Source organism: Anas acuta, chromosome 1 (genome assembly GCF_963932015.1).
Source record: "Anas acuta chromosome 1, bAnaAcu1.1, whole genome shotgun sequence".
NCBI classification, from domain to species: domain Eukaryota; kingdom Metazoa; phylum Chordata; class Aves; order Anseriformes; family Anatidae; genus Anas; species Anas acuta.
Genome location: NC_088979.1, coordinates 124,994,468 through 125,019,063, shown reverse-complemented (window position 1 = coordinate 125,019,063; position 24,596 = coordinate 124,994,468). Strand labels below are relative to the sequence as shown.

The following is a 24,596-nucleotide window of genomic DNA, read 5'->3' as shown; positions in this document are numbered from 1 at the left end:
TTAGAGACAACTCATATTGCTTCACCAAGGACACATTGTGCCTGATTAATCTAGTGGTCTCCTATGATGGGGTGACTGTATTGGTGGATAATGATTGATGTCATCTACCTGAACTTCTGTAAGGCCATTGGCACAGTTCCACACAACGTCTTTGTCAATTGAAGAAAGATGGATTTGATGGACTATTCAGGGGATGAGGAGTTGGCAGGATGGTTGCATTCAAAGAGTAGCAATCAGTGACTCAATGTCCAAATGGAAACATCAAGCTCACAATCCAGGACTTCATGAGAGCAGACTTTGGCCTTTTCAAGGATCTGCTTGGTAGAGTACCATGGGATAAAGCCCTGGAGGGAAGAGAGGCCAAGAAAGCTGGTTAATACTCAAGGATCAGCTCCTCCAAGCTCAGGAATGATGCATGCCAATGAAGAGGAGGCCAGGCAAAAACAGCAGAAGGCCTGCATGGATGAACAAGGAGATCTTGGCCAAACTCAGACATAAAAAGGAAGCCTACAGACAGTTGAAACGAGGACAGATAGCCAGGTAGGATACAATGTCCAAGCAGCCAGGGATAAAGTTAGGAAAGCTAAAGCCCAGATAAAACTGCATATGGCAAGGACATCAAGGGCAAGAAGGGCTTTTACAATTACCTAGTGACAAAAGGAAGACTAGGAAAAATGTGAGCCCTCTCCTGAAGGAAATGGGAGACTTGGTTAGATGGGACAGTGAAAAGGCCAAGGTACTGAATGCATTCTTTGCCACAGACTTTACCAGCAAAACTGGCCTTCAGGAATCCCAGGTTCCAGAGGCCGGGTTCAATAGCTGGAACAAGGATGATGTATCTTTTGTGGGAGGGGATTGGGTCAAGGAATATGTGAACAAACTGGACATTTGCAAGTCCATGGACCATGATGGCATGCACCCATGAGTGCTGAGGGAGCCAGCAGATGTGATTGTGAGGCCACTCTATAATCTTTGCTCAATCATGGCAAGTGGGAGAACTGCCCAAAGACTGGAGAAAGGCAAATATCATCACTATGCTCAAATAGGGCAAGAAGTAGGACCCAGAGAACTACAGGCCAGTCAACCTGACCTCAGTCACTGGGAAGGTGATAGAACAGCTAATCCTGGAAAACATTGCCAGGCACATGAAGTGAGAGACAATCATCAGGAGTAGTGAGCATGGACCTACCAAAGGGAAATCATGCCTGACCAACTGTAAGTTAAACGGTCGACCCCCGGCAACCACTACCAGAAAACATTGTGCAAGCGTGGATGGGAGGAAAAATGACTCCCTGGAACTAATTTTAATACTAAGTGGGGATAGGTCACGCGTATGTATAGGCTTCTCAAGAAACTTCATGCATACGTAACTCTTCACCACATATAACCAAGGCAAGTGCCACGTTGGGGTGCACACGACTTTGGTGGGATTACCCCCTGTGCCACCCAGCGCTGAATAAACATACCTACTTTACAGTCTTACTGATTGTGGAGTTTGCTTTCCGCATGTTTACCTATACCAGCTATTCCAGCTCTTGCAGGACACATTTTAATTGGGCACTTTCTGAAAACATAACACAGTATTGTTCCTTTCCCATTCTTGATTTCCTCTTTCTTCAGTGATGCCTGGCATTTTCTTTCTGTCTCTTGCCAAGTAATCAATCAATGGATACAGTCTATCTTTCCTGAGGAAAATCAGAGGCAAATTCATGTTTGAATGAAGACAGATTTTTTTCTGCAGTCAGACTGTTTCTCAGCTACAGTGCATATAGCTGTAGAACTGAATGTCACTGTGACTCTTTCCCCATTCTCAAATTTGAGCTCCTTTCCAAAAGAGAAGGGAATATGCCAGCATCCGGGCCTTGTCCTCACAGGCAGTTGGGATGTGGCCAAGATGCTCACCTGAAAACAGGACTGCAGATACTATCATGAAGTATACTGATCATCACTTTTTTGCCTTTTCCAGTTTCTGTGGAAATACGTAATGGGATACTCCATTCCTGTTTTGCAAGGCTCTACAGAGGGAGAGAGTGGGGGATTCCATGTAGGTTTCAGCAGCTCTTTAGGAATCCAAAAATCTGCTCAGAGGAAATAATATGGGGTAAACATATCGAACATTTGAATATCTATTGTAAATATCTATAAATATATGAATTCCCAAACTCTTAGGGAGACTTATTACATCAATGATTGATACATCAGATTTCACAAATACAGACTCTATCTCCTCTTACATCAGCTATCAAATACGAGCCTTTGTCCTTCACTCTGCAGAGTGTATTATCCTGTGGCAGAGGGAAAGTGGTAGATTGTTAATAGGCTAAATTAATCCATGAAGAATTGTTTGCTAGTCATTGAGCTGAGATACAAAATTTGAATGCAAAATTATTCTTCTCATCCATGTCAGATGTTGCTGGCTAAAATGTAGGTAGTGCTGAGCTTAGTAGTTCAAGATGAAGTTGCAAAACAGGTCTGCATCTGTGTTTCCTTGCCTTTATCTAAAGTGAAGCAACATGTTCTCTTGTGAACCTCTTATCTCTTTGGCAATGTAAATGCTGAACAGGGTTGTTCAATCACCAACTGCATGAAGTTTAACAAGAACAAGTGCTGGGTCCTGCACCTGGGACAGTGCAACTCTGGCCATATGTACAGACTGGGTGACAAGACGCTGGAGAGCAGCCCTGCAGAGAGGGATCTGGGGGTTGTGGTTGACAGCAAGTTGAACATGAACCAGCAGTGTGCCCTGGCAGCCAGGAGGGCCAACCTTATCCTGGGGTGCATCAAGCATCAAGTTGGTCGAGGGAGGTGATTGTCCTGCTCTACTCTGCGCTGGTGTGGCCTCACCTCGAGTACTGTGTGCAGTTCTGGGCACCACAGTACAAAAAGGACATGAAACTGTTGGAGAGTGTCCAGAGGAGGGCGAAAAAGATGGTGAAGGGCCTGGAGGGGAAGACGTATGAGGAGTGGCTGAGGGCACTGGGCCTGTTCAGCCTGGAGAAGGAGGCTGAGGGGGGACCTCATCGCGGTCTACAACTTCCTCGCGAGGGGGAGTGGAGAGGCAGGTGACCTATTCTCTGTAAACACCAGTGATAGGACCCATGGGAATGGTGTTAAGCTGAGGCAGGGGAAGTTTAGGCTTGACATCAGGAAGAGGTTCTTCACCGAGAGGGTGGTCGCACAATGGAACAGGCTTCTCACTGAAGTAGTCACTGCACCAAGCCTGTCTGAATTTAAGAAACGATTGGACTGTGCACTTAGTCACATGGTCTGAACTTTTGGGCAGACCTGTGCAGTGCCAGGAATTGGACTTGATGATCCTTATGGGTCCCTTCCAACTTGGGATATTCTATGATTCTATGATTGTTTTCTTCTGAGAAAGTTTTGTGACAGCTTTTAGTCCTTCAAGTGCTCTAAGTATTGCAGAGCCTCTCCATTGACAGGATCTGCACCTCATACCATGACCTGAATGGAAGTCAGTCTGGTGCTGCACAACCTGGTGTTCCCAACATCTGATGGGACGTAAGATTATCTGTATTATGCTCTTTTTTTTTCATTCTAATTAGTGAAATAAATGGTACATCTGGGAGACCATGCAGGTGGGAGACAAGATGGGTACACATATGCACAGTGTACAGTCTCAATCTTCTTGTAATGTGAGCACAATGAAAGGGATGTAGCAAGACCTCCTATTGCATGTAGACAAAATACGGTACCATGTCTGGCTGGGATGGAGTTAACTTTCCCTCTAGCAGCTCCTATAGTGCTGTGCTCTGTACCCGTAGCTAGAACAGCATTGGTACCACACCAATGTTTTGTCTATTGCTAAGCAGGGCTGGCACAGTATCAAGACCATCTCTCCAATCCCACCCACCTCCAACCCCAGCATACCAAAAGCCAGTAGGCCGGGGAAGAGGGGAAGAGGTGGAGAGAGGACATCACAAGGGCAGTTGACCTAAATTGACCAAAGGGATAAAAAGGATATTCCATGCCATATGACACTGTACTCAGAAACAAAAACTGAGGAAGGGGAAGGAGGGGTGTTCATTATGAAAACGCCAACCCTAAACAACCACTACATACATTGAGGCCCTGCTTCCCAAGATACGACCAAATATTTGTTGCTGATGGGAAGTAGAGAATGTTTTTTTTTCTTCCTTTGCTTCTGCATTATCTTTGTTTTTAATTATTATGACCTTTGCTTTTTATTATTATTATTTTCCTTTAATTAATTAAATTGTCCTCCTCTCAACTTGTAGGCTTTTTTCTTTTAAATCTCCCTTTTTTTTCTGTCCCTGTTCTTTTGAGGAGTGAGAGTAAGAGAGTAGTGTGGTGGACTTCAGCTAGCTGTCAGTGTGAAACCACCACACATACCCAACTTCAAATGCAGCCAGCCTGTAAGCCCTGTTGCCACTGTTTTTTCCTCTTCCATATCCCCAAAACAAATGGTCTGATTGAAGATGATGACTGAGGAAAGACACATGACTGGGAGACTAAAAAGAGTTGAGTGCAAACAGCTGAAAGATTAGAAAATACAAAACAAAGAGCTGTGCAGAGCAGAGAGGGACTTTTTGGTAAACAATCTCACAGTTATCAGATAAGGCCTCTACCAAGAACTACAGGACCTCAGGGTGTTATGTTGCTCAATTTCAACATTTTATGCCCTTGCCGTCACACTACACTTGAAGGACCCAGGGGTGTTTTCATACCTCTGCACTCTCCTGTTACATGGTCTCCCATATCAGATCATTTATGTCTTATAAAAAAGGATGTGGTTTCTTTTGACATCATTTCATGTGAAAGCAAGTGAAGTTCATTTTGTGAAATGGGAATGTGACCATAAGTACAGTGTCCTGTGTCTTACAGCTTTGTTAAATTCCCTGCTTACAAGCCACATTTCTCACACCCGATTCAACACCCCCCACACCCTCCCCAAGGCCTTGTGCTAGATATGACACCAGCCCAGGGTGGGATTTAGTGGTTACTACAATGCCTCCAGATGCTTTTTGGCACATCCTAATGCTTGTTGCTGCGACATAGGCCTCTTCAACAAAAATGAGCCTGGGACTATCAGTAATACAGAGCGTGACTGAGATGTGGTCCCTGGTCATTTCTGCTGGCAGCCTGTGGGAGCAGCCCATCACAGAAGACCAGTGCTGGGCAGCTAGGGAGCAAGTAGAAGGGCAGTCCTAATGTTAGACAGCTGAGTACTGAGTCCAACCATGCCTAAACTCCAGATACTGCTACTGGGCTGAACTACTCAAAGGTATTGTCTTGAGGACACACGGCTGAAACTCTTACTCAGAGTTTCACAACTTATCCATCAAGACTGGCTGCATGAAGCAGAGATAGCGACAAATGCCTATGTCTACCTTCATTTAATGTATCATACAACCAATGCAAGAGAATGGGTTTGTGCCTGTTGTACATGCATATGTAATCAGGAAGATGGGATCAGGAGATTCTCTTCTATGCTTCTGCGAGAGAAACCAGTATAATTTCACAAATATCAAAACATCTCAAGAAAGCTTTATATTGTAACCAATAAATGCATATATAGCTGGTGGTCTTCAGTGGTCTTCCCTAATGAAGTACCCTAACCCTTTTTATCCATATGTGGTCACATCACCTAAGGACAACTTCAGGCTACCTTCTGTTGCCTCCTTTCCATTCTTTCTTTCAGAAAGAGCATTTTGCCCCTGATCAAACAGAGTCTAGATTAAACATTGAATATAGATTATTTTTTGTCCTGTGCTACATAAATGATTGTTGATTATAGGGATCCTTAAATAAACTTAGACAATACCTCTTCTTTTCCAAGGAAAAGTTTGTTCCACTACAATACCAGCTACAGTGAAGAAAATTAACTTCATCCCAACCAAAACCAGGACACCTCCCTCAGACAAATTTGACTGCCAATTCACAAATTCTGTAGCAACTTGTAGAGCAAAGGATGTTGTTCTAGTTACTGTATGTGTTGGAGTCCGTGCTTCCCTTGACATGAATTGCAGCACATTTTTCTGCAAAGAGCAAATTGGGTTCTCCAGGTTTCCAGAACCTGTAAAAGAAAGTTCCCCTATTGAGAATGCATTGGCCTGCCTGACAGTTGGGGTGAAGTCATCTCAAACAGTTGTGCAAAACAAAAGTGAACAAAAATGTGACAGATCAGAAAAGGCAAAGAAGACTACTTGTGTCTCCCTGACTTTTCAGGGCAGTTAGGGACAGACACCCCTCAATGACACAGCCCTTGCCTTGCACTGTGTATTGGTCCCTTGGATGAAGTGGTGTGAGTTGCAGGACTTTCCTCACTCGCTCGGGATACTCACGTGCCCATCTTCTTATATGGAGTCCGATCCACGTATTGCCATTGCCCAGTATTGTGAGCAGACAGGCCCATGTAATATTTTGTTTCATAGGTGTTAGTAACCATACGTTAGTTAGTAAACGTACATGCTGTGTGAATGTGTGCAGCTGTGCCTGTTTGGTGTACACACTCAGCCTCGCTACAGCCTGGACCTAGGGACATGGCAATGCAGCCGCCTTGCATCTGCTGGGCTATGGCATTCGGCAGCTTCTGCCACCACCCACACAACGACTCCCATGGATGCATTTAGGAAGCCAACTCTCCTGGTCAGCCACCTTTTCTCCAGTACAAATTCTCCCCTGCACTGGGACACAGAGGGACGGCTCACGTTATAGGTAGGACAGAACAACACAGCCAGGAGATGCACATCGGCGCTGCATGGGGAACTGGCACGGGTTGTTTGGGAGCACCAAGGCAGATGATGCTTCCCGAGGCAAACAGAGGTGGGGGCATAGGGACCAGGAAACAGAAAGGGGTGGGAGCCACAGGGGCACACGGTCTGCAGCAAGACTCAGGTGGAAGTGAAGGCAATATGCATTGCACTTCTGGAGGGGCCCTCACGGGCAGCAACCGCCCTGCCTCTCCCTGCCTCTTCTCCAGCATCGTCCAGCCTGGGCAGGTGTGCCCTGACAGGGCCCACTGAGGTGCCGGCCTCCCAGGACACCCACTGCATCTGTTGAGTCCAGGATTAGCTCTGAGGTGGGAGGGGTGACCAAAGGACCTACTAATTTTGCTGCTGGGGCCACGTCCTCATACCTGGTCAACCATGTGCAGGCTAGACTCCTGGCACACGCTCCTGTTTCTCTCTCAGGTAAGACCTGCAGCATGGCAACATATGAAAACCCCACAGCTGGTTTCCTGTGCCCGGTCCCTCCCAGAGCCCTGGCTGTGTGTGACAGGACCGTTACACACAGGTTATCTCTGAAGCGTTAAGACTCACTGGGTGTATGCAACTTCTACTGCAGTAGTCATCTCTGGCTCTTTGCTGGCACAGCAACAGGCTTGGTATGAAGCATGTGCATGTGCAAACTACCTCAGCTTAGAGAGGGAAAGGGAAAGAGAGAGAGGGGGAGTGAGCCCAGAGCCTTTTTTATCGGTGTAATATTGTATTTTCTGCTTCACAGGAAATCAGTATTTGTTCAGCAAAACCAATGCTGAACAGGACTCTCTATGACCCAGCAAGAAGCAGACACCTCTTCTCAAGGAGAGAAAGGGAACAGCAGCTCTGAGCATCCTTCTTGCATTCCTGCATCTTCTTCCTTCAGGAGAGCTCCACCTCTTTTCAGCCAGCAGCTGCCAGACCCACACAGAGAGAACAGGATGACTGACAGAAGAGACCACGAACTGCTTTGATGACCCTGAACCCTCGTGTGTCCATCCCATGGAGGCAATGGCTTGGAAAGAAAGGCATTGGCCCATTTCCCATAGAGACATGACCTTCACCTGCCATGCTTGCCTGGAGCTTCCATTGCCAAATCTGTCATCAATGACTATGGGATGGGATGGTCAGCCTGAGAAAGCACAGGCAGAGTTCTTCTAGCATTTATTGTTTCCACTTAAGGGGTACTTTGAGAAATACACATGCATAGGGGATGCTGGGTGCAGAGCAACATCACTCCCAGTCTCACCATCCCACCCAGCAGAGGGAAGATAAAGGCTCCAAGGCTCTCCTACCCCTCCCAACACAGCCCTCTGCTGTTCCCAGTTCGCTGCTAATCTCAGGATGAGGATTCCTCCATCATGGAGTTTCTGCTGCAGTCTCACAAATCCGATAAGAGTGGATTGTGCATGGGACATTATTCCAGTTCCGGAACTGGAAAACATTTTTCTGGTAATGGATTACAACACAGAACTCATCACTTGGTTGATCACTTGGCTCCCAAGGCCTCCAGAACCTTTGCAAACCGCCGGTGGTCAAGTACCACCCCCTAGTAGCCAATTACCACACCGCTGCCGATGTTATCGTTGTGGTGCTTTTGGACACGTGAGACGACACTGCAAAGCTGGGGCAGTATGGTGCTCAAATTGTCAGTCGAACAATCACAAGGAAGCGGCATGTCGACGCAACGTGCCGGGAAACGGCCGGAACAGCGGCAAGAGTCGCAAACGCCTCCCGTGGCCGCGGCCGGGGCAGCGCGGCCGCGGGCGGCCACCTCTCGGCTGGGGCCGGCCCCGGTCCCTGTGCCCGAAGTTTCCCAAGCCCGCCCCGCCGAGGCGGAGGATGCAGCAGGACGGCGCGGAGCGGGGCGGCTTCCCGTGGCCGGAGCCGCTGCCCGTGGCCGGCCCGGCGCTGCCGTTCCGCTGCCCGCGCTGCGGGGAGCGCGGTCGGTTCGGCCGCGGCGCGCGTGTCAGGGTGAAGTTCAGCAGGATGGTGGAGGCCGTGGACAAGACGATGGAGAAGCAGCTCGACAGGCTGACCGGGGAGCTGGCCCAGAAGACAGCGGAGCTGCTGGAGGTGCGGGAGGCCTTCGTGCAGCTCTCGCAGAAGCAGCAGGAGGTGCAGCGGAGGAGCGGGTGCTCAGCAGGCAGGTGGACATGGCAGTGGAGATGATCGCGGCCTTAAAGCAGCGCCTCAGCGAGTTCGAGGAGGAGACAGAAAAAGAATTGCAGGGAAAAGCCAGGCTCCAGCACTTCATTGAGAACCTGCTGCAGCGCATGGACCTGGCAGAGAGGCAGCTGGAGTATTACCAAAACCAGCAGATCGCCTGCAGCCGTATAGCAGATGTTACACGCTCTTTCCTAACTAGTAATCATGTGTCTCATCCATTTGTGGTGAATGGTCAGTGGCAAAAAGAAAAGGGGGAGAGTAAGGGGCGGCAAAGACAGAAACGGTACCAGGAGGATGCCACGGACACTGACGGCACGGGTAATAGCAGTAGTATAAGTGACACAGGTGCGGGGCGGTGGGCACCAGTGTCCTGGAAATGTGATGGTGAAAAGGACTGTGACAGTGCAGAAGATGAAGAGAATTGTGGCATTGTGACTTGTAGTGCAGCAGAATTTACATGCAGTAGTGGGCAATGTATTTCCAAAAGCTTTGTCTGCAATGGTCAAGGTGACTGCTCCGACCACTCGGATGAATCTTTGGAGCAGTGTGGCCGCCAGCCTGCACCTCTGGTGAAGTGTTATGTGAGTGAGGTGCAGTGCGGCTCAGGTGAAAAAGACTGTGACAGAGATCCTGATTGCAAGGATGGAATTGATGAAATTAACTGCCCTTCTCAGACTTGCAGGCCAGACCAGTTCAGATGTGAAGATGGGAACTGTGTCCATGGGAGTAGGCAGTGCAGTGGTGTGAAAGACTGTCTGGATGGCACTGATGAAGCAAACTGTAACAATGTTATTCAGTGCTCTGGACCTGGCAAATTTAAGTGCAGAAGTGGAGAATGCATAGATATCAATAAAGTGTGTAACCAGCAGAGAGGCTGCAAGGACGGGGGTGATGAGCCCCTGAAGGAATGCAACATAAATGAATGTGACTGTCCAGCTGGGTTTGAGTTTGTAGACAAGAGAAACTGTGGAGATATTGATGAATGTCAAAACCCTGGTATCTGTAGTCAAATATGTATCAACCTGAAAGGTGGCTACAAATGTGAACGTAGCCGTGGATATCAGATGATTCCTGCTACAGGAACCTGGAAAAGGCCATACCGGTACAAAAGTACAAATAACACCTGTGATTACAATGACGCTGCTAAGCAGGGTTTAGGGGTTCATAGCATGGAGACAAGGGGTAACAACTACAGTGTTTGGAACAATTGTACAGCTTTGGCCTTACCTCCTGATGTTTTTCTGATTTGTGGGGATAGGGCCTGGCAAGGTATCACTGCAAATGCTATCAGAAGTCCATGTTACTTAGATAAACTCATTGTATTTGCTTCTAGCTTGTTGCAGTTGCATGAAATCACCAGACATAAATGGGCATTGCTTGCACCAGATAGCAATGATAATGTTGAATTGTGTGGGGTTGCAGCTAGAGTGGCATTGGCAATTTTAGTGCTTGGAGTGGCATCTGTGGCCGCACGTAACAACTGCTCGGCTGCGGGGATCGGCTGCGGTGTGGACGCCCCTAGGTGCACCCTGAGCATTTTGTTCGGAGGGGACTCCACTCTCAGCTGCTCACTGCAGGAGCAGACAAAGATCTCCTTTAGCTGCAGACAAACAGTAGGTTTTCAGCTGCTGGAGGGATACTAACTGGAGTATTAATAGTTGTATGTGTTATTCTTAAATGTCCAGGTATTTTGTGTTGAAAGTATTTGAGTAAGGGTAAGGTTTTAAAGCAAAGTGTTGCAAGTCACTTCACGAGGAACACAATGAGAGACAATACTTGTTTGTTTGCTTATCATTCTAAATTATATTCTTGTGGTATGATTGAGGTTGTGGTATGATTGAGAGTGAGATGTGCCAGAGGCCTCTGGGTGTACGATTGTGTTCTGTATGCATGATTGTACTGTGTACCGTGTGAGAGAGAGCACATTTTAACCATAGTGCAGGTTATTGTTGCCCTAGTGCAGGATTCTGGAATATAACCATAGTCCAGGTTATTGTTGCCATAGTGTAGGATCCCGAGATATAACAACAGTGCAGGCTAAAAGCATGGGAAATTGGTGCTGGCAAAAATCATAGAAAAATTGATTCATTAGAAAGATTCAATATGATATCAATCCTTTCAATCAATGGTTCACTGATTTGTTTGAAACAATGCATAGATGGTTACAGGGATTAGTCAAAGGGGCATTAAGGATTCTGTTCATTGTGGTGTCAATCATCATTACACATAGTATTGTGATAAATGTGGTTAAAGGGTTATTTGCAAAATGTTATCAAAGAGAGATTCTAGAATGAAATTTTAGAACAAAGCTTGGTAACAAAGATGAATTGTACCACTCGTGCCCCAAAATGAGAATGTGTGCTGTTTGTTTTTGCTCTGTAATATGCCTGACTCTGTGGTTGAGCTGAGGGTGGCTGATCAGGAAGGAAAATGCAGAGGGTAGGGAACTGTTACAGGGAAAGTCTGCTCATATTGCACAGCTTAAATCTAATCGGTCTTGAAGCAGTACATTAATGACACGTAGTTAACTGGCAACCCACGATCCCTATATTCCGGATCATTATCAGGAATATTATCAGGAATAATATTATCAGAATAGTATCAGGAATATTTGGTATGGGAGGCACGGTGGTAGGGGTCTACTACAGGTCTCCAGATCAGGAGGAGGAAGTCGATGAGGCCTTCTACGAGCAGCTGCTAGTAGCCTCACGATCACGAGCGCTGGTCCTCATGGGGGACTTCAATTACCCAGACATCTGCTGGGTAAGCAACTCGGCCAGGCACGAGCAGTCCAAACAGTTCCTACAATGCGTTGAGGACAATTTTCTGACGCAGGAGGTGGAGGAGCCGACGAGGCGGGGGGTGCTCCTGGACCTCCTTCTTACTAACAGGGATGGCCTTGTTAGGGATGTGAAAGTTGGGGGCAGCTTGGGATGCAGCAACCATGAGACGGTGGAGTTCCAGAAGGGACTAGGCAAAGGAAGTAAGGCTAAAAGCAGGATTGCCACCCTGGACTTCTGAAGAGCCAACTTCAACCTCTTCCGGGACCTGCTTGGGAGTATCTCATGGGCTAGATTGCTAGAAGGCAAGGGTGCTTGTGAGAGCTGGGCTACATTTAAGCAGCACTTCTTCCATGCTCAGGGTCTGTGCATCCCAAGGAATAGGAAATCGGGGAAGGGGGTCAGGAAACGCACATGGATAAGCAAGGAGCTCATCAATAAGATCAAAAAGAAGAGGAGGGTCTATGAAATGTGGAAAAAGGGCCTGTCCTCTTGGAAGGAGTATAGATGTGTTATCAGGGCCTGAAGGGACGCGACGAGGAAGGCTAAAGCCCACCTAGAGATGAGACTTGCGAAAGAGATAAAGGATAATAAGAAGGGCTTTTTCAAGTATGTAAACAGCAAAGAAAAGTATGTTTGCAAGTATGTAAACAGCAAACAGCATGTTTTCAAGTATGTAAACAGCAAGAAACTAGGGATAAGGTGGGTCCCTTGCTGAATGAGGGGAGTGTCCTGGTCATGGGGGACGCTGAGAAGGCAGAGATACTGAATGCTTTCTTTGCTTCACTCTTTGCTTCAGGAACACTCCCCCGGGACTCCTTGCCCCTGACAATAGGACAAATGGTCTGGGAAATGGAGGGCTCCCCCTGGTGGATGTGGGAGTGGTTCGGGTGTGTCTGAGTGGGCTCAACGCAGACAAGTCCATGGGTCCCAATGGGATGCATCTGCGTCTGCTAAGGAAGCTGGCAGATGTGATCACCGAACTGCTCTCTATCATCTTGGAAAGGTCCTGGAGAACAGGTGAGGTGCCTGAAGACTGGAGGATAGCCAGTGTCACTCCGGTCTTCAAGAAGGGCAGGAAGAAGGATCTGGGAAACTACAGGCCAGTCAGTTTCACCTCTGTCCCTGGAAAGGTATTGGAGCAGCTTGTTCTGGATGCCATCTCCAAGCAATTGGAAGAGAAGGTGGTTATGAGGAGTAGTCAGCATGGATTCACCAAGGGGAAGTCGTGCTCGACCAACCTCATTGCCTTCTATGATGGCATCACCAGCTGGGTAGATGGGGGGAGAGCGGTGGATGTCATCCAACGTGACTTTAGCAAGACTTTCAATACTGTCTCCCATGACATCTTACTAGCAAAGCTGAGAAATTGTGGGATAAATGAGTGGACGGCAAGGTGGGTTGAGAACTGGCTGACTGGCCGAGCTCAGAGGGTTGTGATCGGCAGAGCAGAGTCTGGCTGGAGGCCTGTGACTAGTGGTGTTCCCCAGGCATCAGTGCTGGGTCCGGTCTCGTTCAAATCTTCATCGACGACCTTGATGAGGGAATAGTGTCTGCCCTCAGCAAGTACGCCAATGACACAAAGCTGGGAGGAGTGGCTGACATGCCAGAAGGCTGTGCTGCCATTCAGCGAGACCTGGACCAGCTGGAGAGGTGGGCAGGAGGAAACCAAATGAGATTTAGTAAGAGCAAGTGTAGAGTCCTGCACCTGGGAAGGAACAACCCGAAGTATCAGTACAGGTTGGGGGACAACCTGCTGGAGAGGAGCTCTGAGGAGAAGGACCTGGGGGTCCTGGTGGACGACAGGTTGACCATGAGCCAGCACTGTGCCCTGGTGGCCAAGAGGGCCAATGGGATCCTGGTGTGCATTAAAAGGAGCGTGGCCAGCAGGTCAAGGGAGGTGATCCTCCCCCTCTACTCTGCCCTGGTCAGGCCTCACCTGGAGTACTGTGTCCAGTTCTGGGCTCCCCAGTACAAAAAAAGACAGGGATCTCCTGGAAAGAGTCCAGCAGAGGGCCACAATGACGATATGGGGCCTGGAGCATGTTCCTTATGAAGAAAGGCTGAGAGACCTGGGTCTGTTCATCCTGGAGAAGAAAAGACCAAGAGGGGATCTCCTCAGTGTATATAAATATCTGAGGTGTGGGGGATGGAAGGATGTAGCCAACCTCTTCTCAGTGGTTTGTGGGGATAGGACAAGGGGCAATGGCTGCAAGTTAGAGCACAGGAAGTTTCTCACTGACATGCAAAAGAACTTCTTCAGGGTGAGGGTGGCGGAGCACTGGAACAGGCTGCCTAGGGAGGTTGTGGAGTCTCCTTCCCTGGAGATATTCAAGGCCTGTCTGGACGCCTACCTGGGCAGCCTGCTCTAAGAAACCTGCTTTGGCAGGGGGGTTGGACCCGATGATCTTTCAAGTTCCCTTAAAACCCCTACAGTTCTCTGATTCTGCGATATAATGGATCAATGACACATTAATAAACAGCTATGGGTTTCTAAACAGCTTCCTACAACTACCCCCCCCAGAACTCCAGACCCCACAAGTGATCATTCGCACACTTGCACAAGCTCCTGACCCTGCCCACACTCCTGCGGTGGGAAGTGCAGCTTACAAGAACACATCCTCTTTTCTGGGCATGTGGGTTCCCCTGTTTACAGGGGCTTCCTGCTGCTGGTGCAGGTTCTGTGTGCGTCCACACCACTTCATGCAGTCTGCTGACCCACAGGCTGCTGAGGAAGCTCAAGGGCACATGCATCTGCTGAAGCTGTGGGTGTGTACTTGCTATACCCCTTACAGCCAGGAATGCCAGGTGAATGCCTGCCCATGGCATCCAACTCTGCGTATAGATGCTCCAACCTGGCAGAGTTGCCAGGGTCTCTCGTGCCTGTCCCTGAACCACTGAAGACAGTGGTACTTGGTTTTACCAAGTTCATTGCTAGGAAATGCTAGTTGGAGGCCCCGGAGAATTTTGAGTCTACTTTCCCAGACCCTTGCAGTACAGAGAGGAGCCAACAAGAACAGCATGGATACAACAAAATCAGTGGGATGTGGAGAGAAGGAAATACTGCAGCAACAGGGGTCTTGCGTGACCTTGCAATCTAGGGTCCAGCTACTGGATACTCAATGACTAAGCCTAGCTCCTGGAGGGATCCATACTGCATAAATGTAAGCGTATATTTTCCGTTAACAAGCTTTCACCCTGAGCAGCAAGAGAGGACAGTAGGGTGAGGCTGCTGGTGCTGTTTGTGTAAGCGCTTTTCAGCAGTGCTCATCTGTCTGTCTGCATGCTATGCATACTTGTACCTGTATACGTACACGCTGTGTGAATGTGTGCAGCTGTGTCTGTTTGGTGCACACACTCAGCCTCGCTACAGCCTGGACCTAGGGACATGGCAATGCAGCCGCCTTGCATCTGCTGGGCTATGGCATTCGGCAGCTTCTGCCACCACCCACACAACGACTCCCATGGATGCATTTAGGAAGCCAACTCTCAAGACTCGGGTGGATGTGGAGACAATATGCATTGCACTTCTGGAGGGGCCCTCACGGGCAGCAACCGCCCTGCCTCTCCCTGGCTCTTCTCCAGCATCGTCCAGCCTGGGCAGGTGTGCCCTGACAGGGCCCACTGAGGTGCCGGCCTCCCAGGACACCCACTGCATCTGTTGAGTCCAGGATTAGCTCTGAGGTGGGAGGGGTGACCAAAGGACCTACTAATTTTGCTGCTGGGGCCACGTCCTCATACCTGGTCAACCATGTGCAGGCTAGACTCCTGGCACACGCTCCTGTTTCTCTCTCAGGTAAGACCTGCAGCATGGCAACATATGAAAACCCCACAGCTGGTTTCCTGTGCCCAGTCTCTCCCAGAGCCCTGGCTGTGTGCGACAGGACCGTTACACACAGGTTATCTCTGAAGCGTTAAGACTCACTGGGTGTATGCAACTTCTACTGCAGTAGTCATCTCTGGCTCTTTGCTGGCACAGCAACAGGCTTGGTATGAAGCACGTGCATGTGCAAACTACCTCAGCTTAGAGAGGGAAAGGGAAAGAGAAAGAAGGGGAATGAGCCCAGGGCCTTTTTCATTGGTGTAATATTGTATTTTCTGCTTTACAGGAAATCAGTATTTGTTCAGCAAAACCAATGCTGAACAGGACCCTCTATGACCCAGCAAGAAGCAGACACCTCTTCTCAAGGAGATAAACGGAACAGCAGCTCTGAGCATCCTTCTTGCGTTCCTGCATCTTCCTCCTTCTGGAGAGCTCCAGCTCTTTTCAGCCAGCAGCTGCCAGACCCACACAGAGAGAAGAGGATGACTGACAGAAGAGCCCAGGAACTGCTCTGATGACCCTGAACCCTCCTATGTCATTCCCATGTAGTCAATGGCATCGAAAGAAAGGTACTGGCACATTTCCCAGACATGACCTTCACCTGCCATGCTTGCCTGGAGCTTTCATTGCCAAATCTCTCTTCACCGACCGTGAGATGGGATGGTCAGCCTGAGAAAGCACAGGCAGAGTTCTTCTAGTATTTATTGTTTCTACTTCAGGGGTCATAGTACTTTGAGAAATACACATGCACAAGGGATGCTGGGTGCAGAGCAACATCACTCCCAGTCTCATCATCCCACCCAGCAGAGGGAAGATAAAGGCTGCAAGGCTCTCCCACCCCTCCCAACACAGCCCTCTGCTGTTCCCAGTTCGCTGCTCATCTCAGGATGAGGATTCCTCCATCATAGAGTTACTGCTGCAGTTTCACAAATCCGATAAGAATGGATACTGCACCGGACATTATTCCAGTTCCGGAAAACATCTTTCTGGTAATGGATTACAACACACAGCTCATAAAGTTGATCACTTGGCTCCCCAGACCTCCAGAACCTGAGAGAGAGACAGACATGTTACTCCCCTGTGCACCATCCAAGCACCTTGCTGGAAAAGGCCACGCCTGGAATACAAGGCTTGGAGGGGAGACACTCCAGATGCAGTTTGATGGACAGAAGTCGTACCCTTCCTCTCACTCTGCTAATCCCACTGGCAGCAGTCTTACATGCAAACCTGACTTCTTCCTAGAACCAACACAGCAGGGAGCTGTTCAGTCCTGGTGGGCAGAGCTGCTCACCACAGCTCACGCCAGGCACTTCACAGCCAGCAGGGGATGCGTCTCTTCCAGAAGAAACATCTGCAAGCCAAGCCCTGGTGATCTCTCCAGCACCCCATCGCTTCTGCAGCATGGCAGCACTGGCCCAGCATGTGCCTACACCTGCACACCTACAGGCACATAGACCATGTGCCTACACCTGCACATGTGTGTGGTGGGGCAGTACGGAGGTCAGGCAAGGCTTGTCCTGTATGAATTCATGTATTTCTCATCAGGAAATGCAGCTTCTTCTCTGCCTACAGCACCGATGGCCATGTCACAGATAACTTATCACTAACCACTAACCAGCATGGATGGATCTGTAGGAACCTGGTATCCTACAAAGCCCTTGCCAGCTCCATCATTGTCCTCTCACAGACAGCCATGGCATATCCCTCCCATGCTCATCAGACACCCTCACATCTCTTCCACCCTCTTGCCACACCAAACACTCTCCGTCATGGGATACTCACGCTGCTGATACATTATAGGGAGTCTGGTCTGCCCAGCGCCACTGGCCCACCTCTTGTGCCCTCAGACCGATGTATAAATTGATTTGTTCTCGTCGGTATTTCATCTGTATTTCCTTATAGAGGAAATCCTGGAAATGAGGGAGAGTACAACTTCCATGAGGTTCAGGACTGAACAGAGGGAGGTGGCAGGAGTCCCAGTGGGGTGGAGCTGGTGGCAGACTGGAGCCAGTGCTGAGTGCATGCAGCAAGGACATCCCCCCTCCACTGCAGGAGCCAGGAGGGGCTCTGAGGCCCCCCCAGGCCTGGCACTCCTGTCTCCAGGCTGCTCTGGCCCTCTCCCAGCCCTGCACTTACCTGCTCTGCTTCTGTATTGATCACCACCAGCTGGGAGCCCATCCCACTGCAGTTCTGCTGGCTCTCATTCCAGGGCATCTGATCATCTGAGAAGTAATAGCAGCTTTCCTGAAAGGGTCTCCAGCCCTCTGTAGGGGAAGAAGAGCCTGTGTTGGACAAGATGTGCTGTGCCTCTTCTCAGTGAGCTCAGCACAGAACCCCAAGTATCAGGGAAGGGGTTTGAACTGCACCTCTTTTCTGGACTGCGGTAAATGCTCTCTTTTGTGCTCCACAAACAACACCATTGACACCCTGACAGATTGCTGTCACAGGGCCCCTGCTTAAAGAGCTTTTTCCCTTGTTCTATCGTGCCCATTCAAGCTCTCACTGGGGAGAGGCACTTTCTGCCTCACCGTTCCTGAGGAAGTGAGATGGGAAGTAGCTGGCAACACTCCTCTGGGGACACAGACATCAGAAAAGCATTGTCCAAGTGATTAGCTCTCATCTCATACACAGGAACAAACATACACAGCAAACTAGTCTGGCAGCCTCACTGCCAACACTGGTAGTTTCTTACACAAGCCGTGCATGTTTTCCTAGAAATTTGCCATACATGCAGAAAGTCTCATGATGGGTCGAAAAGCATGGGCACATTCTCTTAAGCATGAGGTTATCTTTTTTCAGGTTATATATACCTCTATCTGTAAGCTGTTTCTATCACACACAGAATATAGCTCAATATGGAACATGTCCAACAAACAAGTCCGTCCAGTCTAGTCAACCAACAAAGACACTCTGGTACACTGAGCAGAGATGAAGATGCTTGCCCTGAATCTCAGACCTCACAGGGACTGTCTTCATGGGTTCCCCACACAGGAGCTGTACTTACACCAGGCTGACTTACACCTGAATAAATGTGGGGGACGTGCTCAGTGTCACACCCAATGTTCTTAGTATCACTCACTTTCACTTACAGATCCATTGGGGATGCAGTGCCACTCCGAAGCATTCTGGGGCAGAGTCTTGCACTGGCCACAGCTCATGTGAAAGAGAACAACTGGGAAGAGAGGAAAGAGAAGGAAGGCGCTACTGTCATCCTTTCATCCTCATTCATGGGCAAGTTGTCCTGCCCTCCACCTTCTGGCTGAGAGCTCCCTCAGAGACTCGGTTACACCAACAAGCTCTGAAAATTGTATCCTGAAGGAAAAGAGCAGACAGCTTTCCCCACTACGGGACACTCCCTCCCTTGGGCAAACACTGATCAGATGAGCCCCCCTCACCTCAGCTGGCTGAGACTCATTTTCCCAGTTGACAAAGCCCAGCTAAGACACCCTTCGAGGATGGGGTCAGGAAAAGGTCAAAGAAGTTGTGAGACCATCCTAGTACAGGTGGAATATCAATATGCATTCCCTCTTAATCTGCCTGTGTTCTGCAGCTTTAGAGCACCCTTTTCACGCATACCAAGGAGGGGAAGAACTGCTGAGTGCTGAGGCCTCACCCAAGGGAGCTGAACACCACAGGAGAGTTATCGCAGAGCAGTAACGATACTCCAGGACACTACATGCAACATATTTCCCTTCTGTTTGTTCCAGGCGCTGTGGGTAGGATGCAGCTGGAGCATTTTGGTGGATTTACGCCTCACTCTGCTCAACCATGGTCAGCCCTGGTAGCAGGATGTCCAGGGAGATCATGCTGGCTCCTCGGCTGCAACAGGGCCACGAGGAGCTCTGAGGGAGACCACAAATGCGGCCAGAAGAACTGAGAGCCAACAGCCAGCCCTCGGGGAACCTGCTCAGATGTCGTCTGGCACTACGGAGACTTCTCGGCCCTGTTGCAGTGGGAGGGCAGGAACTGATGGGTTTCACCCAGGACTGGCTTTATCTGCACAGGTGGGCAAGTGAGAGGAGCTGTGGGAAGGCCCTGCCAGGACACTACCTGCTAACTGTGCAAGGGACGCGGCTCCCCAGCTAAGAGGCAGCGTGGGAAAGGGGCAGCAGAACAGGCTGTTTGGGTGCAGGGCAGTCGCCTGCTGGCAAAGAGGCTGGGGTTTTCTTTGTCCACCTGACACCAGGCAACTTCAGGCCCCGTTCCCTTCCTCCCCGCAGAAGTAAAGGGACCCTGGCACCCACCGAGGACGACGGTCATGAGGGCAGTTTTGACGGCAAGGGCAGAAACGAGCAAGACCCAGGGGCTCAGGCGGGAACAGCTGCTCCCTTCTGCTGGGGCTGAAAAACACAAGGCAAGAGTGGAAATCCCCGGCCCAGAGTCGGGGGGCAGGATAATCCAAGGGGCTGCGTGCCCTGACAGCCTGCTGATAACCCTGTCCCAAGGCCTGGCAGGTCCCGCAGGCGCAGGAACCAGCTCGTGCTGTCTGTCACTGGCAGTGGGTCACACCTGCAGCGTAGGGCAACACGGGGACTGCCCTCTTGCTTCATGTCAAAAGCCATAGCTGCGCTCTTCCCAAGCTGCACTACTTTTCTTCTCCCGTCACACCTCTTTCCTGACCTGCACACCTTCCTGGTTGCCCTCCCTTACCCCGTCTTTCACTGAATGCTCTTTCTCTACCTCCCTCCTCCTCACCTCTCTCTGGAGCTTCTTTCTCTCAGCGACCCAACTCTTAGTTGGGCTCTGGCCCCCAGCCTCTTTTACACAACAGCGAGTGGTCACAACACCTCCCTCTGTACTGGGTCTGGCTGGGATGTTCTCTTTCCCTGCAGCAGCCCATACAGTGCTGTGCTCTGCACTTGTAGCTGGAACAGCAGTGGTATCACAGGAGTGTTGTGTCTGCTGCTGAGCAGTGCTGGCACAACATCGGGCCTCTCTCTAACCCTCCTAGGGGTGGGCAAAAAAGTGGGAAGAGAAACATCACCAGGGCAGCTGACCTAAACCAACCAAAGGGATATTCCATACCATCTGATGTCACACTCAGCAATAAAAGGTGGAAACAGGAAGAAGAAGGGAGGGCTGGGCTCTCGTTGTGAAAATGTCGGTCCTCCTCCCAAACACCGGTTACATGCGTTGAGGCCCTGCTTCAAGGACGTGGTCAAGCATCGCTCATTTGTGGGAAGTAGAGAGTAATTTCTTTCCTCTGCACTTCCACAGAGCCTTCATTAGTTTTATTTGTTTGTTTTCCTCCCTTTTTTTCCTTTCCACCTCCCTTTTCCCCTTTCCTTCTTTTTTTCATTTTAGTTAAACTGTTTACTTCATAATAATCTTTCTTTAATTATTATTATTTCCCTTCAATTAAATTATCCTTATCTCAACCCGTGAGTTGTTCTTTGCTTTACTTCTTCCCCTCCTCATCAAAGGAAGGGGAGTGAGAGAGCGGTGGTGTTTAGCTGCCCAGCACAGTAAAACCACCACACCCTCCCCCTCACCTCTTTGGAGCATCTTTCTCTCAGCGACCCAACGCTTAGTTGGGCTCTGTCCCCCAGCATCTTTTACACAACAGCGAGTAGTCACTTACTCAAAGGACTCACAGTCCAGCTCGGTGTCTGGCGGCAGACACGCAGAAGAGATGGTTTCTACCCCGAAAATGGGCACTGGGTCTTTCTCCTGGTACACAGCCAGCCACGGTACCATGCCCTTTATATATCCCAGCCCCGTATTTTCCCCCACCTTCTCCTTCTCCTAGAGGAGGGCAGAAAGGAAGGCTTAAAGGTTACCTGCAGTCCCAGGACTGACTCTCTCTTGCTGGTTCATTATCGCTGCCACAGAATCACTTCTCCACCAAGAGTCCGTCCACGTTACCAGTACGGCCACAAGCACAGCCCTCCTGCAGAAGGAAGAGCTAGGGCAGCTCCCACAGTGCCGGGCAGTCTGCACGGACTTGAAGCTGATGTGCAGACAGAGTCATAGCCGGGGTATTTCTCACAGCACATAGAGATAGGCAAATTTTCACCATTTCTCTGTCAGAACATTTCACAAGAGGCTTGTTGCAACCCAGAAACTCACAGAGGCAAAGGAAAACAGACAAAAAAACAGGACCACTGCCACGCAGACCATCTCCTTTTGTACATTTTCAAGCAGCTTCACAAGACACATTAGTGGTGTTTATCCTTCCCTGGTGAGAGAGAACGTGTGTGAAAATGCCTGTGCTGTTGGTATTTGCTATCAAACGGATAATAAACACACTCACAAGGGCCTACAAAAGCAGCCAGAACACCACAGGAAGGCCCATGTGTGGCTCAGCCTGGGCAAGTCCCCATGCAAGGCCCAAGCCCAGTAACCCAGAGCTCAGGAACTTGCCATCATGGTTTCTGACTAATTGCTGAGGAAACAAGGATGGTGCTTGGAACAGAGAGGAGGGGTTGCACGTGACTTGCCAAAACGTAGCCGGAGATCTGAAGGGATCACCAGATCATGTCAGCAGCCCTGCCTGTGACAGATCGCGAAGCTTTACTCTGTCACCACTACATGAGGCACACATGGTGCTAGTAGCACTGCTCGGGGTGACTTGATTGAAAACTCTGGAGGATGTAAGCATCCCTAAGGATATCCCGAAGGAAAAAGAAGCCCTGCTGGGCCTCTCTGCACTCTGAACTGAGTGCTGTGGGCATGCAGACACTGCTCTTCCACACCCCATCAGTTAGCTTTGTCCCTGTGAAGAGGCAGGCATGCAGGTGCTGAGGAAGACATGGGATAGCTAACAACATGAGCATCAAAGGCTCAGAAGGGTAGGGCACACAGCTGGTGATAAATGAGGACAAACCTAAACTGTGCGTAGAAATGTGCACAAAAGGCTCAGACCATGCCAACAGCGCTGTTGCATTGGAAAAATGGTCCATAAAAGTGCTTGTTGGTATTGTCCTAGAAGGAATTAACTACTAGAAGGTACTTGCTACTGGGTTCACAGCACAGTGAGAGATTCTAAAATGAAATTTTAGAACAAAGCTTGGTAACAAAGATGAATTGTACCACTCGTGCCCCAAAATGAGAATGTGTGCTGTTTGTTCTTGCTCTATAATATGCCTGACTTTGTGCATCTGGGAGGTGTGCTGAGGGTGGCTGATCAGGAAGGAAAACTCAGAGGGTAGGGAACTGTTATACATCCTCTTTTCTGGGTGTGTTGGTTCCCCTGTTTACAGGGGCTTCCTGCTGCTGGTGCAGGTTCTGTGTGTGTCCACACCAATTCATGCAGTCTGCTGACCCATGGGTCACTGAGGAAGCTTAAGGGCACATGCATCTGCTGAAGCTGTGGGTGTGTACTTGCCGTACCCCTTACTGCCAGGAATGACAGCTGAATGCCTGCCCATGGAACCCAACTCTGCTTATAGATGATCCAACCTGGCAGAGTTGCCAGGGTCTCTCGTGCCTGTCCCTGAACCAAAATGCTAGTTGGAGGCACTGGAGAGTCTTGAGTCTACTTTTGCAGACCCTCATGGTACAGACAAGAGTCAAAAAGAACAGCACAGATACAAACAAGATCAGTGGGATGTGAACAGAAGAAAATACTGCAGCGACAGGGGTCTTGCATGACTAGAGACTGCAGGAGGAGCCACAGAATGCAGCTTCCCTCAGAGGTACTTATGGTCTACAAAGCTGAAAGCCCAAAGCTGGAAATGAAACCTTCATCAGCTTTTCTGCATAATCTAACCACACAGGGAATTAAATGCACCTCCTGTTTGAGAGCTGGCAACATGGAAAACAACATGCTGGGAGCATCAAAACTGTCTGGTTTTAGAGGCTCTCTATCAGGCAAACTGCCACCTGAACTGGGATGGAAAAGACCCGAGAGGGATCCAAGCACCCACAAAGACTGGTTTTGAAGACACTGGGATCCATCAGTGATGGTCAGTGTCTAAGTACCACCTCTTAAGAGCACAGGAGAAGGCAATTCCAAAATGTTGGCAGTCAAACAGGTGGAGAAGCAGGCTAGCTTGGCTGGGTAGGGACCTTCTTCTAGAGGTTAGGTGCATAAAGAAAGTGCATGGCCACTGGAAGCAAGGTCGGGTGACATGGGAGGACTACAGAGATGCTGTTTGCTGTTGTAGGGAGAAAATTCATGGAGCCAAAGCCCAATTAGAGTTGAAGCTGACCAGTACTGCAAGGGACAATAAAAAGAGTTTTGTAAGATATGCTAACAGCAAAAGGAGGACCAGACAAAACCTTGGTCTGATACTTGATGAGGATGTTCACCTCACAAACAGGGCCATAGACAAAGCAGAGGTGGAATTTGCTGCTCTAGCTGGATGCATGGAAGTCTATTGGGCTTGGTGGGACTCGTCCCCAGGGACTCGGCGAGCTGGCTGACGTAATCATGAGACCTTTCTGAATCATTTTCCAATGGCCTTGGGAACCTGGAGAGGGAGGTGCCAGTTGACTGGAAGCTGACAAACGTTCCGGCTTTCAAGAAGGGCAAGAAAGGAGATCCTGATAACAACAGGCCTGAGAGTCACACCTCAGTGCCTGGTACAATTATGGAGAAGTTATTCTGGGAGTTACTGAAAACAACCTGAAAGACAATGCAGACGTTGGTCACAGCAAACACGGGTTCAAGAGGGGAATGTCCCACTAAATGAAGTGAATTTCCTTTTATTACAAGGTCACCCAGGTAGATGACCAAGGGAAGCCAGTTGATGTAATCTTGTTAGTTGTCAGAAAAGCTGTCAAGACTGTTTCTCACAGTATGCTTCTGGACTAAATATACAGCCTCTGGCTAGAAAAATACATAGTACAAGGGCTGATGGGTTGGGCACAAAGAGTTAGAGTAAATGGGGTTACATCAGGCTGGTGGCACAGTAGAGCAGGTGGACCTGGACTGAAGGAGGCTGTGGCCTGTGGAGGGCCCCTGCCAGAGCAGATTCCAGGCCAGACCTGTAGCCCTTGGAGAGGAGGCCACGCAGGAGCAGGTGACCTGGCAGGAGCTGCTGCCTGTAGGGGACCTGTGCTGGAACAGTGTGCTCCTGAGAGATGTGCTCTGTGGTAGAGACACATCTTGGAGCAGTCCTTGAAGAGCTGCTGCCTGTG

At 49.4% G+C, this 24,596-nt stretch overlaps 1 protein-coding gene across 5 annotated transcripts; it reads right to left on the bottom strand.

The window, feature by feature from the left end:
* Positions 1–7,491: 7,491 nt before the first annotated feature.
* On the bottom strand, positions 7,492–23,942 carry LOC137865700 (C-type lectin domain family 4 member D-like). 5 transcript variants are annotated; one of them, XM_068700997.1, is made up of 6 exons: positions 21,293–23,942; positions 19,757–19,852; positions 18,592–18,684; positions 17,649–17,776; positions 17,295–17,422; positions 7,492–8,256 (listed from the first exon to the last, which is right to left on the bottom strand). In XM_068700997.1, exons 1-6 carry the CDS (start codon positions 21,327–21,329, stop codon positions 8,100–8,102), a joined length of 639 nt encoding a protein of 212 aa, XP_068557098.1. In that variant the 5' UTR covers positions 21,330–23,942; the 3' UTR covers positions 7,492–8,099. The 5 variants fall into 5 exon arrangements, with proteins under 5 accessions (XP_068557098.1, XP_068557139.1, XP_068557128.1 ...); XM_068701038.1 differs by lacking the exon at positions 21,293–23,942 and adding an exon at positions 20,538–20,828; XM_068701027.1 differs by lacking the exon at positions 21,293–23,942 and adding an exon at positions 20,300–20,491 and having other exon boundaries at positions 19,757–20,192.
* Positions 23,943–24,596: the final 654 nt, after the last annotated feature.

Excerpts from the sequence above, each read along its gene's own strand:
- LOC137865700 (XM_068700997.1), bottom strand. The coding sequence starts at position 21,329 with ATGAACCAGCAAGAGAGAGTCAGTCCTGGGACTGCAG. Across the intron at positions 19,853-21,292 it reads AGTCAGTCCTGGGACTGCAG|CCCCAGCAGAAGGGAGCAGC; the intron begins GTAACCTTTAAG and ends TGTGTTTTTCAG. Across the intron at positions 17,777-18,591 it reads CAATGGATCTGTAAGTGAAA|AGGGCTGGAGACCCTTTCAG; the intron begins GTGAGTGATACT and ends CTTCCCCTACAG.